This window comes from Triturus cristatus, chromosome 3_1 (genome assembly GCF_964204655.1).
Source record: "Triturus cristatus chromosome 3_1, aTriCri1.1, whole genome shotgun sequence".
Classification (NCBI taxonomy): Eukaryota; Metazoa; Chordata; class Amphibia; order Caudata; family Salamandridae; genus Triturus; species Triturus cristatus.
Genome location: NC_140583.1, coordinates 515,390,695 through 515,411,063, shown reverse-complemented (window position 1 = coordinate 515,411,063; position 20,369 = coordinate 515,390,695). Strand labels below are relative to the sequence as shown.

Here is a 20,369-nt window from a genome sequence, read left to right as displayed (position 1 = left end):
AATTTTCCCTACATATATAAAAATGTTGAATGATGAAGTTGAACAGGAAAAGACTATTACAGCTGAAATAGCTAATGAAAGTTCTCAAGATAGTCAAAGTAGTGGTCAAGATCCTCTTGGACAACCAATACTGGAAAATGAGCAGCGATTGCTATGCATGAAGTCGAAATTGCAATGCAACAAGCACACGAGGAGAATATTACATTGGAAAAGTTAGAAGAACTACTAAATGTTGAACAGAAAGAAATATATGTACAAGTGGGAGAACAGATAGAACATGGTTTGTTGCATGAAAAAAAAAGAATGTGTGTGTTCATCTTTTAAACTTCTAATGATGTACATCAGTGGTCAAGTTGGGACAGGTAAAAGTTTTTTAATTAAAGTTTTGACCAGTTATATTAAAAAAACTACTGGTTCACATTTATGTTCTGTGGTAACAGCTCCAACTGGATTAGCTGCACACAATGTTAAAGGAGTTACTTTGCATAGATTACTGATGTTACCAGTTGAGCATGATAGTAAATTAGAATATCAGCAGTTGTCTGGAGAAGCTTCTCATGAAGTGTCAAGAGTTCTGAAGAAAATGAAACTATTAATTATTGATGAGGTGAGCATGGTCTCAAACTTAATGCTTGCTTTTGTACACTTAAGATTGCAACAGGTATTAAAAACAGATGATGACGTTCTCTTTGGATGAAAACATTTAATTGTATTTGGAGATCTGCTACAACTAACACCTGTAAAAGGAGAACCAGTGCTTAAAACTCTTCTACATGAAGACACAAATAAATCTCTGGGAAGTATTGGAAATGTGAATCTGTGGTTAAATTTTGAATATAAAGAACTCACTCAGAATATGCAACAAGCAAGAGATGAAGATTATGGAAATATTCTAAAAGATGTAAGAATTGGTGCTCTAAGCAAACATGGTAAAGAAGCTTTTCAAAGTCGTCTACTAAAGAACTTGTTTACAAATGAAAACACACCAGCAGAAGTAATGTACAAGAAAATGAAAGAAAAAAAGTCTATAGTTTGCTTAATGCCTACAGTGGAAGAGTGTTATACATTTAATAGAGAGCTTATGAATTTGGAAAATGAAGAAATAGCTCACATTGAAGCTATTGATAAAATCGAGCTTCAAGGAATAACAATTCTTCTTTCAGAAAAATTACAGACTAAATTGGATTATTTCGAAATGCTTGTATCAAACACTGCTGGCTTAGAAAAAAATGTAGATGTATGTTTAAACTGTCTGGTAATTTTGAGGCGTAATCTGAATGTGGAAGAAGGTTTAGTGAATGGGGCAATGGGGAAAGTTTTTGATTTTGTGAAATATCAAAATAGAAATGGAATTGAATTCTTGAAAGTTAAATTTGATCAGATTACAGAGGTAAGACAGATTGTGTGTTGTGCTGTACGTTTTTTGCTTGTAAAAGACTTGTATGTTCGTAGAAAACAGTTTCCCTTCTGTTTAGCATATGCAATAACTATTCATAAATCTCAAGGTTTAAGTGTAAATAATGCTTTGATAAATGTAGGAAGAACTGTGTTTAAAGAGGGAATGGTATATGTTGCATTATCTCGAGTTAGAACGTTGTCTGGATTGTATTTAATTGATTTTGATGAGAACAAGGTTAGTGCTGATGTTAATTGTGTAAGAGAATATAATCGTTTGAGAAGGCTTTATGCTCCAAGTTTAGGTGAATATCCTATTTATGAGTAGGGCTCCCAGTTTTATGTTATTTATTTTGTAGACATTTCCGTCTGTATTTATCCATATTTATTTTTTGCCACCATTATCTGTATTTATCCATATTTATTATGAGTTTTGTGAAAAATATAAAGCTGAAACTGGTATATTTCCACATTTATTTAACCAATAAATATGCAGCCCTGCTTGAATGCCTGCCAGGGTTCGGTGATATGAACACCCGCAGAAGATAAATACATGCATTTATATGCAAAAATACACATTTTAGTATCAGCCTTGTGCATAGCTACTGCTGTTTAAGCCTATTTACTAAAATTCCTTTTTTTTAACCCCTTTACCTCTCAATCCACACAGTTATTAGCCTGGCAGTCATAGCACAGTGTATTTAGAATCACTCAAAAAGCACACAATTTCCGTTTTTATCCACATTTAAAAATAAATACAGACAAGAAAATAAATGGTTTTCTGTCTGTATTTATCTGTAAAAATCTGTAAAAACGGAAAACAGGGAGCCTTATTTATGAGAAACGTGTTGTGTGTTCAAAATGCAAACATGGTGAAGAATCAACTATGGTTGGAAAGCAGAAACAAAATCAAGAGAAACGAAAAGATGTAAAGAAGCAGAAAATACAAACAAGTGATGATGTTGTTGGATTCCAATTAGAAAATGCTTCTGGTGTCAACTGCTATGGTAATGTTATTCTAAACGTTATATTTTATCTTGAAGATGTTTATTGTGAAATTATGGAAAGTCAGGAACAAAGATTATGTTCGGCACTTTATACTTTATTTCAAGAATTGAGAACTGATAGAAGTAAGATCCATTCTGCTTCTGGTATTCGCCAACTGTTGGATACATCTACTGGATATTTAACGTTCAGTGCTGATATACAACAAGATGCACAAGAATTTTTGGTAGTTATGCTTGAAGTACTAGAAGATGAAGAAATTCAGATTGAGAGTTTATTTGGACTCAGTTACAAATGGGAACATAAATGTGAACAGTGTTTGTTAACTTCAAGCACTATAGTTGACAGAGAACGATTTCTTTATTAGACAATACCTGACTGCAAATCTGTACCATTTTCCAAATTACTAAAAGAAGCAGGTCATGAGATGATCTGTTCTCATTGTAAAGCAACAATGCTATCTACATTATGCCTACAAAGATATGGAAAATATTTGATTATAATGCTACAATGCTGTAGACCAAATGGAAGAAAAGTGGAAACCAAAATTAAAAATGTTGTTGCTAGTCAAGTATCTATTTCTGGAAGAATGTTTGCAACAGTTGCTATTGTTTTCCATGCTGGACGTACTACCACAAGTGGACATTATACAGTTTATTTAAAGTGTAATAATGGTTGGAGTCACTGCAACGATACATACTTGGAAACGAAACCGAGATTGCCTTATGAATTACCCAACTCATACTTGATATTTCTGAAACAAAGATTTTAGATGCACCATTCAGCTTCGTGGGAAGGTGTAAAGATACTTTAAGGAATTCATACTGGATGCTTTCAAAGCTAAATTTTTGATACATTATTTGGTGTATTGGGAAAATGTTCACAGAAACTAGGAATTAAAGGTAAGATTTGAAGATTGGAAATAGTATTGGATGTGTTATTTGTGTTGATTTTGTATTATATTTGTGAGAATTAGGGATTTGGTTTTTTTATACAATCTAGTTGATTGTTTTTTTTCCCTGCTGTTTATGATGAAACTACTCTGACATCACTGTAAATAGTGAAGTTGAGTAGTAGCTGATGACAGCAAAAAAAGGGAGAAAAATTGTTTTCTGAATGTAAAATTATTTTGTATTATTTAAAAACTCACTGTAATTTGTGAAATATATTACATTACATAGTAGTTTTGCAGTTTATTTTATGTAGTTGAAGTTAGAAAAAACAGTAGTAATGACAAATAGCACAATAGTAGTTCGATATTTAAAAAACCTTTGAAATTCACTGAAAAAACCATAGGTTTTACAGACTCTATAGTTAGAAATTTGCATTTAAAAAACCTTAGAATTTCCCTGAAAAAAACATAGGTTTCAGGGACATTATAGTTAGAAATTAGCATTTAAAAACCTTAGAAATTCACTGAAAAAGCCATAGGTTTCAGAGACGTTATAGCTAGTTGGACATTTGACTCATATAAAACCAGAGAAATTCGCCTGTTATAGTTAGTTGAGCTAACTATAACTCGCGCGCTCGCAATGCACTGCTGATGACATCACATATTACATCACTCATGACATGGTCAGTGACATCACTCATGACATCTCAAATGACATCACTGATGACATCATCCACGTGATAGTCTGACACACCTCTTCACACTCTAATATAACATTTTAATACACCCACTCTAAAATACAGACTACCTTTTTTGAAACCATAGACATACCAATACCAGATACTAGATACCCATCTACTGATTCCTATCTATATATTGTGAGCCGGACATACACTGATACTGTCACTCATACATGCTGTCACTCATCATTACATCAGTATAATATCCACTCATACACCTATACATACATTCACACAGTGCTACTGATCCATAGAGTTACTCACACATCTACTCAGTCATGCCAAAAACCAATCACACACCCATGTACTCACCTATGCAGATATATACACACCACCTGACTTATTTATACACACACCACTTCCCTTATTTATATAGATACTATAACATACTTACTCTCTTATACAATCACTAATACAAGTACACATTTGCGTATGTAGACACTCTTGCAATCACTCTCTCTCACATATAGTCAATTATACACCCCAACACTCACATATACTGTCTAAAAACATATATAGTTACTCACATATATACAACTGAGACATCAATTCACAAATCAACACACCTGTACACACAGTTAGCTACCCATACAGCCCTTCTGAGATGCAGTTTTGAATATATGGAACCAGTGCACAGAGACAGACACCCCCCACCCACCCAGATAGACACTCAGACACCCATACAGATACTCATACAAACAATCAATCAATAACCCATATAGACACTGATGTAGCTACTCACCAACCCATGCACCTGCTTACACACCAACTGAGAGACTAATAGAGACATTCACACAGTTTAGTCACTAATCCATGCATTCAGTAACATACGTTCAATCAGTGACTTATAGAGTCAGTCATGCATCTACTAAATGATCCATTCAGGCACTTATACATTGACTCATTCTTCAATAGACCTCGGCATAGATATATAAGAAAAATATTTACAGTTTACAGAAAAACACATTCACTGTATGATGTCATCAGTGATGTCATCAGTGATGTCATTTGAGATGTCATCAGTGATGTCATGAGTGATGTCACTGACCATGTCATGAGTGATGTAATATGTGACGTCATCAGCAGTACATTACGAGCATGCGAATTATAGTTAGCTCAACTAACTAGAACAGGCGAATTTCTCTGGTTTTATATGTGTCAAATGATCAACTAACTATAACGTCTCTGAAACCTATGGTTTTTTCAGTGGATTTCTAAGGTTTCTTAAATGCTAATTTCTAACTATAACGTCCCTGAAACCTATGGTTTTTTCTGTGAATTTCTAAGATTTTTAAATGCAAATTTCTAACTATAACGTCTGTAAAACCTATGGTTTTTTCAGTGAATATATATATATATAAATTTTTATATATATATATATATATATATATATATATATATATATATATATATGTGTGTGTGTGTCTGTGTGTATAGAGTAGGAACAGTTAGTATTAATGTGCAAATTATTAGCTTGACTGTGCATTCCTCAGAAGCTTATTTTTCTAAATCGCTTTGCCAACAACTCAGTAGTCAAAAACACAAATCATTCAACTGAATTTAGTTTTTTGCACTGAAACAACTTTCTTTATTCCTAAAATAAGCGACCAATGCCTGTGTTTATGAGAGATGAAACCCATGTCAACCTTTATTCTTCTATAATATGCATAGCTTCACCTCAATCTCCGTGTGTTGCTGAGATAATATCGGCGGAACAACATTAAACTGCCAGCCATATGTGAGGCGAGGACAAAATATTTAAATAGAAATCAAATAACCTGAATTACTCAATGAACCTATTACAGAAAAAAAGCAAAGACAGTGCTGGAGACTAGTGTGTAGAGGGCAATGCAGGTATAAAGGGCGTCCGCCTGGGTGACCAGGGCCGGCTTTAGCCTTGGTGCACTATTGTGTGACCACATTTTTTGGCAACCTTACTTATGACCTCCTTCTCCTCAGATTCGCTCATTGCCAGCCTCCACCTCTCTCACATGCATTTCATGCATTTTATTGCACCACTCATACCAGTGTAGGGTGTCAGTGCAGTTTAAATCAGGCACACATTATATGGAGACAACTAATCATACGTATGTAAATCAGTCTATAGGAAATGTCACATAACACATTGAGAACTGAAAGGTCCAGGAGTCACGTCATCCAAACTAATAGGCAGCATATGTTAAGAGTATTTGGTCTGGATAAGCACAAACTCAGGATTTAACACACATTGGTTGGGGTTGGATATACTAAAAAGAATGCATTTCTACCCAAACAAAGCCATTTTAGCAACATTAGGACAGTGAAAGACAGGGGATTATATACTATGCAGTTTGTGTGCATCTCTTTGATTGCAGTTCATAGATCACTGTGCTATATAAGGATTGTAACTTATGAACTGCAAGTAACAAAAGGTTATCTGTGACAAAAGTAGTAACCCACTGAGCTATGCACATAAAATACAGTTCTGTGTTCTGTAAGGTACTAGTTCTTTACAGCAGGCATATTTACCCTCTGTACTACTTTGAGAGGAGCCACAACTGTCAGTAAAGAAAACTCCATCTCTCTCCAGCAGGAATATTATTTACGCAAGTTATCTTGCCATTTTTATTGTTACCTGAAAACTGTTTGTGATACAAGGAACTCTGCAGAAGGTGCTTTTAAACCATAAAGTTATTTCGAAACACAGCCCCCGAGTTCAGCGCCAAGTGCAGAGGCACCGGTCGCACCACCCCAAAGCCTGCCCTGTGGGTGACCAGACATGCCCGCCATAACTATGGATCAATGTTTATAAACAGCTTCCCTGCCATGGGTGTAACTTAGATAGCCACTGTGACTGAGGACTTCTCTTTGCAGCCGCCGCCCCACCCGCCCAGGCCCCTTGTGTATCTGAGGCAGTCAGTCCGACCACAGGCGCCGGTGTAATGTGCCTAGGGATGACGCGTAACTTTACCTTACTCAGCAGCTCTCCGACCCTAGACCCTGGTAGTCAGTGTCTGGTGTCTATGACACGTCTGTGTGGAGAATGACTTCCGATCCTAAGAAACCGTTTCTGGGAGCAGTGATTGTGTGTTTATTTTACTAGGCACGTGCCTTGGCTTCGGTACATATATTCCCTGTTATTGTAAAGCCAGCGAGGCACATGTTCCCTGCGAATGATTCCACATGTTTGAACGCTCCTTACCAAGCAGGCCCGTCACTCTATGAAGTGTGACCAGCACTTCACACTCGGCCCCTTTTCACACCTAGTGCTGTTTACACAAGTGCCGTGACCTCAACTCTCCCCTCCCTTAGAATGAACCTGTCAAGCTGGGAAATAGCAACATCCCTCTGTCGAGGCGGTAGCAGCCACGAAAAATAATACGTCGTTCACTGTATCAGAATGGATTCGCAAGAGATTGCAAGTGCTGTACCCACTACCCAGGCCTGGGCTGTGTTCACATGGATTGTGCAAAGTTGGACGCTATTAATTCTCAAACATCGGGAAATGTTCTTTAAGAGTTTGAACATTGCAAAGATAAAATTACGAAAAATTGCAGAAAGGTGCAGTGTTATTTTCTTAAACTGTCAAAGTTTCGTAAAATCACTAAGTGCGAAGTTTGCAAAATTTACGAGCTTTTTACAGGCAGCTTAAATCTCACCCATCCCTGCAGGTATCTGCTTCAAGCAATGTAGTAATTTTAAATATCACGACCAGCGTGCTTCGACATCAGACATAGCGCAACGCAGAAAAGAAATGCATTTGTAATAATGATGCTAGCCTATAAGGACCTGTCTTTGAAAGTCGTCACTCCACGCTCCTGTCAATGCGATTGACTGGTAGCGTTCCGGGGTCTGGGTTGCTTCCCCGCGCCATTTTAGGTCGGGATCTGTGCCAGTGATTATAAATGATTGGATGTTGTGTTCTACTCCTCCTCTATGCCGGTAGCAATTTCACATTTTCGAACTCCAAGTCTATGATTTTGAAGTCTGAGAGATGTGACTAGGCGGGGCTTTTCCAGTTTCTGATGCATATTTTATTTTTTCACATGCCAGCAACCAGAAGCTAGAAAAGGCATCTGGAAATAGTTTAAACTTGGTGCAGCTGTTTATGTGTGGTGCTATGCTGTGTTGAATAGATATTCGAACTGAGTTGCAGGTGATTGTGTGTATGTGCTACGTCTAATGCGTTTTTGATCTGAATGAATCCATACTGATTGGATTGATGCTGTATTTAAGCCGTGGGGAATGAGGGTGTTTCCGTTAGTCTATCTACTGTCGTCTGTTGGGTGACTTTGTGCGTCTGTTGTGCATCTTGGTCGTAGCGCTGTTGGGAGCCTAGTTTGAGATCACTCGAGTGTATAGCTCAGCATCATTTAAAGAACTCACCAGTGCAATCAGTTTTTAAGTATACCAAAATCACAAGATAGAGTTCAAATCGTACTGAGATTTTATTGAAAACACAATGAAAATCTCTTACAAATCATCATCAATTAATGACAATATAGTTAAGTTGTATTTTACAAAAATACACGACTTGTAAATAATTTTCAAATATAGTATTATATAGTATTATTCTTTATGAAAGAGTTCAGCCTTTCAATACATAAATATATTTTCATATGCATAAATACATAAACACAATTATAAAGGGTTATGTTAAATACTAATAAAAAATATATAATATATCTCTATATACAGTGGTAAGAGAGTCGATGGGAGGTGCTGAGGAGGAGACGAGGCTGACAGGCATCTCTATGACTGCAGGGATGTCCACAGGTCCTGGTCTGGCTGCTGTGAACACATTTCATCCAGTATATCCTGCAAAACAGAAGTAACACAAGGGTTAATGTCATTGCTTCAGCACTATGCCACACATTATACATGGGGGTAGGGTAACCAGGAGGGACTGTTTCTAAGCGCTATTGGGTTTCTCCGATTGAGGCGCTCATATAAAGGAAAAGCGATTTGAATCGGATCGCACAACTTCAGGTGTGGAAGTTGACATTTTAGAATATTACACATTATGCCACCTGAGCAAGGGGGTTTATTTTCTCCTGTCTTGGGTGTGCCATGTACAGCTCAAACACATATAGGGTCGGATTTACTGAATGTTTCCCAGACATCCCATTGACATCTACAGTGCTGACTTTCAGACACAAAGGTGCACTAATTGATTCATGCAATTGGCACGTGTAACATCAACACAAATGTCATATGCCAGAAGATGAATGGTCTGGCCATTGTTATGTTGACTGCACAACCTGCTGTTGATAACTGCCCTGGGATGAGTTTCTGAACACGTGAAAGTGCCTCTCGATAGGGTGACAACAAAGTCTGTAGTCAGTGCCTAGAGACATTGGAGTCTCGTGATGCGCTATGTTAATGTCACCACTACTATTATTGCAATGCATTTCATATTGTAATGCGAACAACAGACAAGCATTGGCATAGCCAATAGGTCTCGCCTTTGGGACCTTATAAGTGTTTAGTCATGCAACAGTTGCATAACTAAATACTTATAAGGTCCCAAAAGCGAGACCTATCGGATATGTCAAGGGGCCGTGCGGTCGCGAAAGTGAAAGTGATCCCGATTGCGATCACGATAGCGGCCGTGCGGCCGCGAAAGTGAAAGCAATCGCGGTAAAATGCGGCGCACTGTAGCTCTAGGCTAGCCTGGTAGCAGTTTTTGGAGCCCTCTCAAAAAGTCTCGCCAGACCAGCGCATGCGCTGGGTCAGGCGAGACCTAATAAACGTGCTAGTGCAATCCTTTCATCAAACACGGGACTCGGGGAATATGTTACCCTCTAGGTGCACATGTGGAGCAAGGCCCGCACCCCCTTCACTATCCGAAGTCAAGTGCAAAAGTGACAATCGCACAACACAGATGACGGGAGCACGCTGGGCATGTAGACATACATTACTATTAGGAGTAAACATTAAGGGGCATATTTATGAGCCCCTTGCGCCACTTTTGCGTCACTTTTAACATGGGAAAAGTGACGCAAAAGTGGCGCAAGGGGCTCATAAATATGCCCCTAAGTGCGCAAGCGAACGGCTCCCTTTCCAGTCTAAGCACCCAGTTGCCACCGATAAACTCTGAACCTTACTCAAAAGATGTTTAAGACGTGTTTAAGGTATCGTACCTGACAGAAGCCTAGGTCTGGGGACGCAGGCGAGGGGGCGTCTTCGAGGTTCAGCTGCAGCTCTTCCGGGGTGCCTGGAGCGCTGAAGTCTCCGGGGAAGAAGAGCAGCATGTCCGAGTCCAGGGGCTGCTCTCTCTGCAGATCTGTGGGGTCTCTCAGTTCGGCCTCAGGGAGGTGTGGGTAACGGAGGTACTGAGGGAGGAGTGGGAGCTGGGCCGCACGCTGGAGCGGAGGCATCCTCATTTCACCACAGCCAGGAGAAGAGCGGCGACTCTGCATGCACGTGCCAGAAAGGGTCCTCATTTCACCAGAGTCAGGAGATGAGAGGGTGCTCTGCATGCACGTGCCAGAAAGGGTCCTCATTTCACCAGAGTCAGGAGATGAGAGGGGGCTCTGCATGCACGTGCCAGAAAGGGTCCTCATTTCACCAGAGTCAGGAGATGAGAGGGGGCTCTGCATGCGCGTGCCAGAAATGGTCCTCATTTCACCAGAGTCAGCAGATACGAGGTATGGATGGTGGCGCTTAACAGAAAGAGAGCTTGTGTCACCACCGTAGTGAGGAGATGACAGCTGCGGCCCAGGGGCCAAGGCTTGTGGCTGGTGCTGCTGTGAGTCCGCAATTCTTTCTGAGTAGCATGAAGAATTGAACCAGGAGTCTGTCTGGCCCGGTCTTTCATGACCATAGAGGGGTGGCTGGCAGGGCCCAATATTGAGAAGGGAGTCTGCCATCGGTGCTGGACTCTGAGCACAGGCTGGGTGCGCCCTCGCCTGGCTGCACCCCAGGCCCTCGGGGCAGAGGTTGCACCTCCTCGCCTGGGCCTCCTTCCTCTGCGCCAGGGCCTCCTCGCTGAGCCCCAGCAGCTCGGACAGATGCGAGATGTAGCCGATGGTCAGCTGCAGGGTCTCGATTTTGGTGAGGCTCTTCCCCGTCGGTGCCACCGAGGGGGGTAGGTATCTTCTGAGGCCCTGCAGGGCCTTGGACAGATTTCTCATCCTCATCTTCTCCCTCTCGCTGGCGCTGTACCTCTGGCTGCCGCCCACCCTGCTCTTGCCTTTCCTGTCTCTGACCAGCTGAGGCGGTCGAGGCCCACGCCTTGGCATGTCTGGCGCTGTTTCGCAGAAACCTCCGTAGACCTCCATAGGGAAGGTAAACTGCAGGTATGGCGGCGAGAGGCCGTAGGAGTCGGTGGAGGAGGCCGGGGAGAGGCTGCTGTAACCCTCGGAGTCGGGGTAGCTCAGCTGCGGCTGGAGCTTGCCTTCTACAGGCAGGAGGTAGTCGCAGGGCCGGAGCTGGGACGCCTGGGAGAAGTCCATCTCTTCCAGTGGGTCGGGGAATGCTGCAAGAGCCCGCGTGCCCCAGACTTTATCCTTAAGGCCGAGGTGTGAAGTGGCACCTCTCCGAGCCATTAACACTTCAAAGGCCGAGAGGGGTGAAGGCGACCAGCCAGGGGTCCCTGGGAAGACGGTTCCCAGAGCGAAGGTGTTCACTTTCACCCGTCCAGAAATTAAATCAAAATGAAGCGTGCATACCAGGAAACGTATTTACCTATACAAGATATGAGTAGGCCTGCCCTGCACCGAGGCCGGCACGCGCTCTTTTACAACAACGTGTGCGTGTCAGCAAGATAGAAGAAGCCTTGTGCTCGTGGATCATAATTATAACTATAGTTTTTGTAAATCACTAAAAAACGATGCATATATCGGTACGTAGCTCAGGCAGTTACCTACAGACCTGTTTAGACACATCACAAATTAAAGCACGTAGACACAATGACAGTTCGAATACATGAACTGCTACAGAAACGCATGCATAAATGTAATTTCAATGTAATTCAAAGGGAAGGCGTGAAATACATAGACACGCGAATGTAGTCAATGCTCATGCATGTATTCACAGATAGAAACAATAAGAAATAAAAAGAAGTACCCAGTGTAAAGAGAGTATGTCACAGGTGAACATACAGCTAGACAAGTAGCAATACGGCTATTTTCAGATTCACGGTCGATGAAATAGCGCAGTGGGTTAACATTCCTGCTTCAAATAATTGTATGCACCCCGAAAGTCCATATTTTCGACTCAATCATGACTCGATTCTCTCAAGTATTATAAAATGAATGAAAATGCTTAAGGCGATTCCTGGTTGTGTACAGCAATATAAACTGTACATCTCTCTCGCTCTCTCTGGGTATATATACACACACATATATATATATATATATATATATATATATATATATATATATATATATATATATATATATATATATATATATATATATATATATATATATATATATATATATATATATATATATATATATATGTATATATATCCTTGTCTCTCCCCAGATGGCCTTAATTTTCCTCCTGCTACATAAATGTAGAGCGCGTAATTAGATGCATAGCTTGTTTCACTGAGAGTGAAGGGGTTCCACTACTCCACACAGACTAAAAGTTGAGAAAATCATGTCCACACCTGGCCACCCTGGATAACCTGTTCCACTTCTAACCTCCAGGTACAGGAGATCTCCTGCTGTGGCTACGGCACAGAGGGCTGGATGTGGATTGTAATTGGGAGCTTAGGTTCTTTTAGTGATTTGCTAACTCCACTTACCACTTGGGATATTTGCTTTGTGTATTAAAGGCGCGAGGGGAGAGCATAATCACCCCCCCCCCCCCCCGGACATCAAAGCCTGGGTGTAACCTTCAAAGCCTCTGGTCCAGTCGAGGTAGAAGTGACGCTGAAACTAACTTGATTTGTCCGTCTTCGACAGGACTGGCCTGTCCACTCCCTTGTCAAGGGCAGTCCAGATTGTAGCTATACAAACATCTCCCCGGATTCTCTTGCCTTTGACTGGACAGGCCGAAACCTGTGCGCTGGGACCAGGTAATTCTGTTTACATCTCGGTCAAGGTTGGACCTCTAAAGAACCGACAGCCGCTCTCTTCAATGTATGAAGCGATTAAAAATGAATGCTAACTAGGCAATACTTCATCCATCAGGGAAGTTTATAGCGCCTTACTCTGTACCACGTGCCTAGCTTGAGATTCGCGCACACCTGTTCTGGTGATGCTGCGATGCGTGAGTCTGGCAGAAATTCTCATCCGCATAAAATGGTACTTAACTTGATTTAAAAAAGTGCATGGGTTCACATTGTATTTAAGGCGCCTGCAGCCGGCTCCCCTAAATGGCAGGTTTGCCGAACACCAACAGTGCCAAGCCTCGATACCCGTCATGCCTGTTCTACCGTGATGTGCTTCCTGTATCTTTATCTCACTCTTATGTTCTTTTCATTCCTCCTCTCTCAGTTTGTCACTGTTTACCTATCTTTTCAATCTGCTTCTTTCCCACTTCTTTCTCTATTTATTCTACGGATCAAAGTCTGAAGATTAAAAGCTACAGCACCACCACCCCCCCTCCCCACCCCCTCACCCCCCCAATTTGTGCCGGTGGCCTGCACTGTCAGGCACCGGCACAAACTAAGCACTGTCTCATACCCACTAACCGGATCGTCTTTAATATTCCTGTGCATTAACATTTAGTAGAAACGTCTTCACTTTCATATCTGCACGTGAAAGGAGTGGGACTGCCAGGCCCATGTAACACGCCCATCTCTGCTTTGAAGAGCAGGCTACCCGTCCTCTGCATTCAGAAACCTACTGTAGATACCTAGGACTACTAGAAGGCAGACGCATGAGCTTACTCCCTGCGAGGAACGTCCCCCATGTTACCCCAGGTCCTTCCCTAGCATAGCAGGTTTGCTGTTCTTTGCTCTACATTATAACGAGCACTGAAAACAGCGCTTTATTCCACTGCGCTAGTACCCACGCGTCTCCCACCTTTCTTCCGGATTACTAGAGATGTCATAGTATGGGTAGCGCTTACTGCCCCTGGCGAGGCGCTGGAGCGCTAGTGCTGCACCATTCCACCTCCCAATCGCCCCTCCTCCTTCCGGTCTCCCCTTCTTTATCTTTTAGGGACATGTGATCTACAGACCCGAAGACAGTAGACCCGGTGAGGCCTCACCAGTTATTGATACAACGAATCACAGTCCCTTCTTCCTTTCTACTGACCTATTTCCCGTGCGCTCAGCACTAGCGCCACTCTCACTCCCTGCTTCTGGACTCTAGAAACGTTGAGGTCAGTGGTTTGCACATCCCCGAGAGGGCAGAGCACGGCGAAGCCACGCCGTCTCGAAAATAAAACCCACATAATTGTGTTACATAGAGGCATCTGCTGCATGCATTTCTGTGCACGCGGATGGTTTCACACCCTTGCGTTCAGGTAGACGCCTGGGAAAGGACATGCAGCCCCTTCCCTCGCCGCGCCCCCATTGCCAGTTAGAGCTGTGGTGTGAAGAGACTCCCGGGGAGCAGGTATTTGCATACGGAGTGTGCCAAAAGGTGACAAAGTTGCCGCCCACGGTGCAGATGCCCGCCCAGGGGCCCTCCCTGAGAGAGCACACAACCAAGGGGTTTCATCGTGAAGTCATGCACGGGTCAAGGGGCTGCAGGCAACCAAAACCGCATGCCTAGCCTCGGTGCATCAAGGCACTTAGTCCCTGCCCTGAAACAGTGGCGTAAACATGATGGCGCCCTCCTGCAGAATGCGATGAGGGCCCCCTGACTATGGCCACTCTGGAAACATACTTACTCCTGCCCTTGGCATGAGTATATCTGTGAATATTTACCTATACGAACAAACTTGCACGTTTGTGGGCATTCATCAACTTTTTCTAGTAGGACATATATGGCTGCCCACAAGTTTGATTGAGACCGAATATGGGAATTCAAAAATTCTGCCATCTCTGCAGTATGTGTTTAAAGCCCGCTTGTGAGGGCATCTGTACACCAATGGTGACTGTGAATCAGAATTGCAATTTACACTATCAAATGTATTTATTTATTTACACATATAAATTGAACACTGCTCAAATAGCTTTGGGAATTTGACCCAGATGGCACCTTTATGACAGTGGAGTTGCTGAAGCGAGTACCTGTGGCTCTTTAAGTGTAACCAGCAAGCCTTATGTTCTATTCACTCAATCTTTCATATGAGGAATATTTAATAATAGCACCATTCAGTGCTAAGGTAGAATTGAGTTTGTAGTGTGCATTTGATTGATTGACATAGAAGTGTTTAATATTATAACATAGCATTAATTTATTCAAAAGATTAGCTATAAAGCCCACCAGACTGTGCTCATGGCCTGAAAGGCCGGCAGGGCAAGGGGCGATGCCCTGGGAGGCTGGAGCCCGACACTTAGTTTGACACTTAGAGGTCGTTTACACCTTCAGGAGCAGTGGTGCACTTTACTGGATCCTGGCAGCAACTTGAGAGAGTTGCTCTGGTTCTGGCATGCATTAGCACGTCTAAACATGGCTGCTGAATTAATCATTTTTGCCAAGCATGTTTTCTGTTCCCAGTGCGGCCCTGGCAGTGCTTAACTTGTAAGGAGGCCACTGCAGCTTGCACTACCCTTTGCTAATGCCACCGATACCAATGACAGTACCAACACAACCACTAACCATCACACTGGGCCCGATATTCATGAGGCACTCACAATTCGTAAATCCATTGAGAAAGGCTGGCCCTCCCAGATATGGTGACCTGCTGGGCTCAGCAAACCTCCATGTCTGGGACTGCTTTTAAATTAAACAGATTGAAAAAAAAATTGCAGCCCGTTTTACTTAAAGGAATAGGATCCGGACCCCCCAGACTGCCCACGGCCACGCCCCCACGGAACCCACAAATCATGACTTGATTACCAGAGTTGTGGGTAAAAGAGGCCATGTTTAATCCAAACAATCACACATAAACATGACAATATCTATCTAATCAAAATTAACATTCCCTAAAATGCAGATTTATCAACTAGATTACTAAGTAATATTTACATTTTACATTTGATCCTAACATCATAAACCATCAGCAAGAAATGACAGGTTTACTTTATATACAAAAGGTTCTCTATCACTCCAGCACTAAGGGGCCCTCTGGCTTGCGTCCCCCAACTGAGAACCACGCAAGACGCAACCCACCTGCGTCCTTGAGAGGTGAGCCCCTGCCATCTGGTCCTAGGCCGCAACCCTAGGGACCCACCCCTCCACCACCAGGCTGTCCAAGGGGGCTCGTAGGGTATAACCAGGGGCCGCAGCCCCGTGCCCTTGCTTGTAACCTGGCGCCCTTTCCCCCAGCCGGTGTCCCCATTCCCTCGGGGGGAGCTTACCATATCTCCCCCTCACTGCTGGCCTAGGGAGTATGCAGGAGGACCCCCCTTAACAATGTAAGTCAATTTCTGTGGCCTCCTTACCGCCACTCACAGTTCGCGTTCCTACATCCTCCCAAACTCTAAATCTAATAGACGAGTGGGTGGGAGATTCGGACGGAGTACACTGTGACCGGGGCCGGCGCTGTAGAAAGAGAGGATGAGGGCCCGGGCGGAATGCCCTAAAAAGGCCCTCACCAACTCCTCCCCCCTCATCGCCGATCCCTGCAGGAAGTGACATAAGGTCCTGCCCCGGAAGTGATTCCCGCCTCTCCGCCGCCAATCGGACAACCCTAGAGTCAGGAGGGCGTGACCGGGATCCCGGGGTGCCGGATCCTAATGCACACTTTCCTACAGTCCACACTTTTCCAAACGGGATGCATTTGGAAAAAAAGGAATGAAACGTTTTCGTTTCATAAGGGCAGGTAATGGTCCTTGGGACCATTGCCTGCCACTTAAAAATATTTTCCCTTGCATTTGCTTTTGGAGCCAAGTTATCTTGCAGGAAGTGTCGACTTCTCTGACGTCCTTTAGCGCTTTTGCATAATGCGATAGCTCCGGAGTGGACCATAATCTGCACGAAAATGCTATCAGTCGAAACCTTGCTGCCTCATCCAGACAGTTTCATCCCAGGTCATAATAAAGGGGCTGTAATGGAGTGTTTTGCAGGAGACCTATAAGGCATCTCAGACATTTATTCTGGGCTAGGTCTAGCGGTGTCAGGTAGTTGAAGCCCCAGAGTTCAGCACCATATGGTGCTGAGGCCGTGACTTTGGTGTTGTAGATCTGCAATGCTGGGCCTATCGGCTTAGTTTGCGAGAACTTATGTTCTCTCAGCAGTGCTCCTGCCAACTGGAGGTGTTTAAGTGCCATCATTTCAATCTGGGGTTTCCAGTTTAATTTTCTTCCTAGGGAAATCCCTTGATAATAGAAAACGTCAGTCTGTTTGAGTTGTTCCTTATTTAAGTGTGCCCTGCCCTTTATTGCTCTATGTTTGTGAAGGACCATGAATTTTGTTTTGTTTGCGTTTATCACAAGGCCACGATCCTTGCAGAAATCTTCAAAGCACGTGTCATCCGCAAACATAAGTATCGGTACTTTAATACCTGCAAGTGTGGGAGCGTCTATCGGGTGGGAAGAAAAATAGTTAAGGACCCTATTCAGGAAAAATGAAAATAGTGTTGGGGCCATAACACTCTTGACGGACCTCTTTGGATACAGGGAACGGAACTGTGGTATTGCCCTGTGAGCCCCGGCGCACTTGGGCGTAATTAGTCTCGTGTAGTCTCACGACTACAGATAGTAGGTCAAGTGCCATCCCTAGATCCTATAATACCGCCCACAGTTTGTTATGGGGAACCATATTGAATGCCGACTTAAGGTCCACATAGGCGGCATAGATGGTACCTCTTGCTATCGTTACAACTCGCCAGTAGAATGAAATAAAGCAGAACACCTGATTGATAGTGCTTACATGGGTATGAAATCCTGCTTGAAACGGAGTTAATATATCTTTTTCTACAGTCCAATTCTGTATTCTGCTCCACACTAACCTTGCCATAATCTTTTTATTGAGTCTATGAGACTGATTGGCCTGTAGTTGCTGGGACTGGATCGATCGCCCTTTTTATAGTTGGGTAGGATTTCTGCACCACGCCAGGATTCCGGTAATGAGGCTCCACTAGCTATTGCATTTGCTAGCTTCTGTATGTACCTTTGCCAAATATCGCTATCATACAGGAATAGGTCTGCCAGTATGCTGTCTGGACGAGGATGCGACTTCCCCGATATGAAAAAACTAAACCGTGTCAGGTTTGGGGATTTGAAACAGTTCATCTATTCCCCCCTCTTCTTCTGCAGCAAATTGTGCCTCAAATTATGTGACCCACAAATCCGGTGCAACATGATTTTGAGGTATTGGCCCTTGCCCTCAGCTACCCCATTTAACTAGTTGCCAGAACTTTTGAGGGTTTTTCTCTTTACTGGCCTGATAGAGATCGTGAACCAAAAATATCCGAAGTTTCGGAATAAAGAACCTAGCTACAGGCAAAGTTTTTTTGCTCAATTGGAAAAAACTCGGTATTGAAAGGAAAAATGTCCTTTCTTGAGTCGCCTCACTCACCAGGGTTTCCCCATGGTGACATGCTTCATCATAGGGGCCATCCCAACACGCTGCGGGTTGAGGCGTGCTACGACTTGCGACACTACGTAGGAGCACTGTTTTTGAGTGACTATGTGTAGTGCAGTGATGTGCGTGTAGTGGGTGAGTTAAAAATATCTAACTAGTGGGTAAAATTACTTTAATCGGGCCCCTAGTTGATATATTGAAAACGGGGTCGGTCTCTAGGGTACCTGTTGTTTCTGAGTCAGGAATCCCTAGTGGACGTCAACTAGCTTCGAGCTTCCCCTGTGCTCTTCATCAGGACAAACACAGGGTCCAGCCCTGTGTGTACCACTCCTAAAGTGAGGAAAGAAAATTAAATCGCGCTGCAAATATTTAGGCAAGCGTGGTTAATGCATACGATATATTAATCAGTAGTATCTGTGAAAAAAGAGAAGAGTTATCACATATAACCTATTCCTAATGGTATAAACATAAAGCAGTATACATGTTCCCTCATATATTAGTGTGCACGCTTTGTCATGCTCGGTTAGTAAGACACCCAGAATTGCGATTTGTGATTTACAGGTACAGCCTGGGAACTGCCCACTATGAAGCTTTCAACATTGCTTCTTTTTCCTTTTTACCCTCAGCGTTCCAGTCGAACTTTCTCAGCCCCCCGATGACCATGAGGAACAATTTTGCTTCGTAATTAGTATGTTTTCCTAGGTCTTTTTAGACCTTATATGTGTTTCTACATGTTTGTGTGTCTTGTAAATATACCAGTACAGACCCTTTTGAATACTGTCATAAGAAAGCGCTGCAATCACACCACGCGCTTTAGATAAACACCACGTTGAGAGAGCACACGGGTGTTTACCGATTGTTTAAATTTACTACTCACCAGAACGCATGATCTCTGAAAGCACCTAACCAGTCATCGAACTATTCTATCCATCATTTTCATAAGGCAGTGTCACGGGTTAAACACTTTGTTATTTGTTTGTTTTTTATTTATTTCCTAAACTAATTCACAGCGCCATTCATTTTGAAATGGTTAAAATAAGAAGAGTGCGCAATTCTGGGTGTCTTACTAACCGAGCATGACAAAGGGCGCACACTAATATATGAGTGAACATGTATACTGCTTTACGTTTATACCATTAGGAATAGGTTATATGTGATAACTCTTCTCTTTTTTCACAGATACTACTGATTAATATATCGTATGTATTAACCACGCTTGCCTAGATATTTGCAGCATGATTTAATTTTCTTTCCTCACTTTAGGTCACTTTAGGAGTGGTACACACAGGGCTGGACCTTGTGTTTGTCCTGATGAAGAGCACAGGGGAAGCTCGAAACTAGTTGACGTCCACTAGGGACTCCTGACTCATAACCAACAGGTACCCAAGAGACCGACCCTGTTTTTAATATATCAACTAGGGGCCCGATTAAAGTAATTTTACCCACTAGTTAGATATTTTTAACTCACCCACTCCACGCACATCAGTGCACTACACATAGTCACTCAAAAACAGTGCTCCTACGTAGTGTCGCAAGTCGTAGCACGCCTCAACCTGCAGCGGGTTGGGATGGCCCCTATGATGAAGCATGTCACCGTGGGGAAACCCTGGTGAGTGAGGGGACTCAAGAAAGGACATTTTTCCTTTCAATACCGAGTTTTTTCCAATTGAGCAAAAAAACTTTGTCTGTAGCTAGGTTCTTTATTCCGAAACTTCGGATATTTTTGGTTCACGATTGATACAGGAGGGTGGACCTAGCTTTTCCCTTCCCTCTGACTCCCCCCACTTTTCTGATTCTGATAGAGATCGTGCCATCTTT

General features: G+C 42.8%; 1 protein-coding gene across 1 annotated transcript; it reads right to left on the bottom strand.

The window, feature by feature from the left end:
- Window positions 1-8,526: 8,526 nt before the first annotated feature.
- Window positions 8,527-11,517, bottom strand: LOC146860515 (uncharacterized). Its single transcript, XM_085646352.1, has 2 exons — window positions 10,155-11,517; window positions 8,527-8,829 (listed from the first exon to the last, which is right to left on the bottom strand). Exons 1-2 carry the CDS (start codon window positions 11,466-11,468, stop codon window positions 8,764-8,766), a joined length of 1,380 nt encoding a protein of 459 aa, XP_085502478.1. The 5' UTR covers window positions 11,469-11,517; the 3' UTR covers window positions 8,527-8,763.
- Between the last annotated feature and the right edge of the window lie 8,852 nt (window positions 11,518-20,369).

Excerpts from the sequence above, each read along its gene's own strand:
- LOC146860515 (XM_085646352.1), bottom strand. The coding sequence starts at position 11,468 with ATGGACTTCTCCCAGGCGTCCCAGCTCCGGCCCTGCGACTACCTCCTG. Across the intron at positions 8,830-10,154 it reads CAGACCTAGGCTTCTGTCAG|GATATACTGGATGAAATGTG; the intron begins GTACGATACCTT and ends TCTGTTTTGCAG.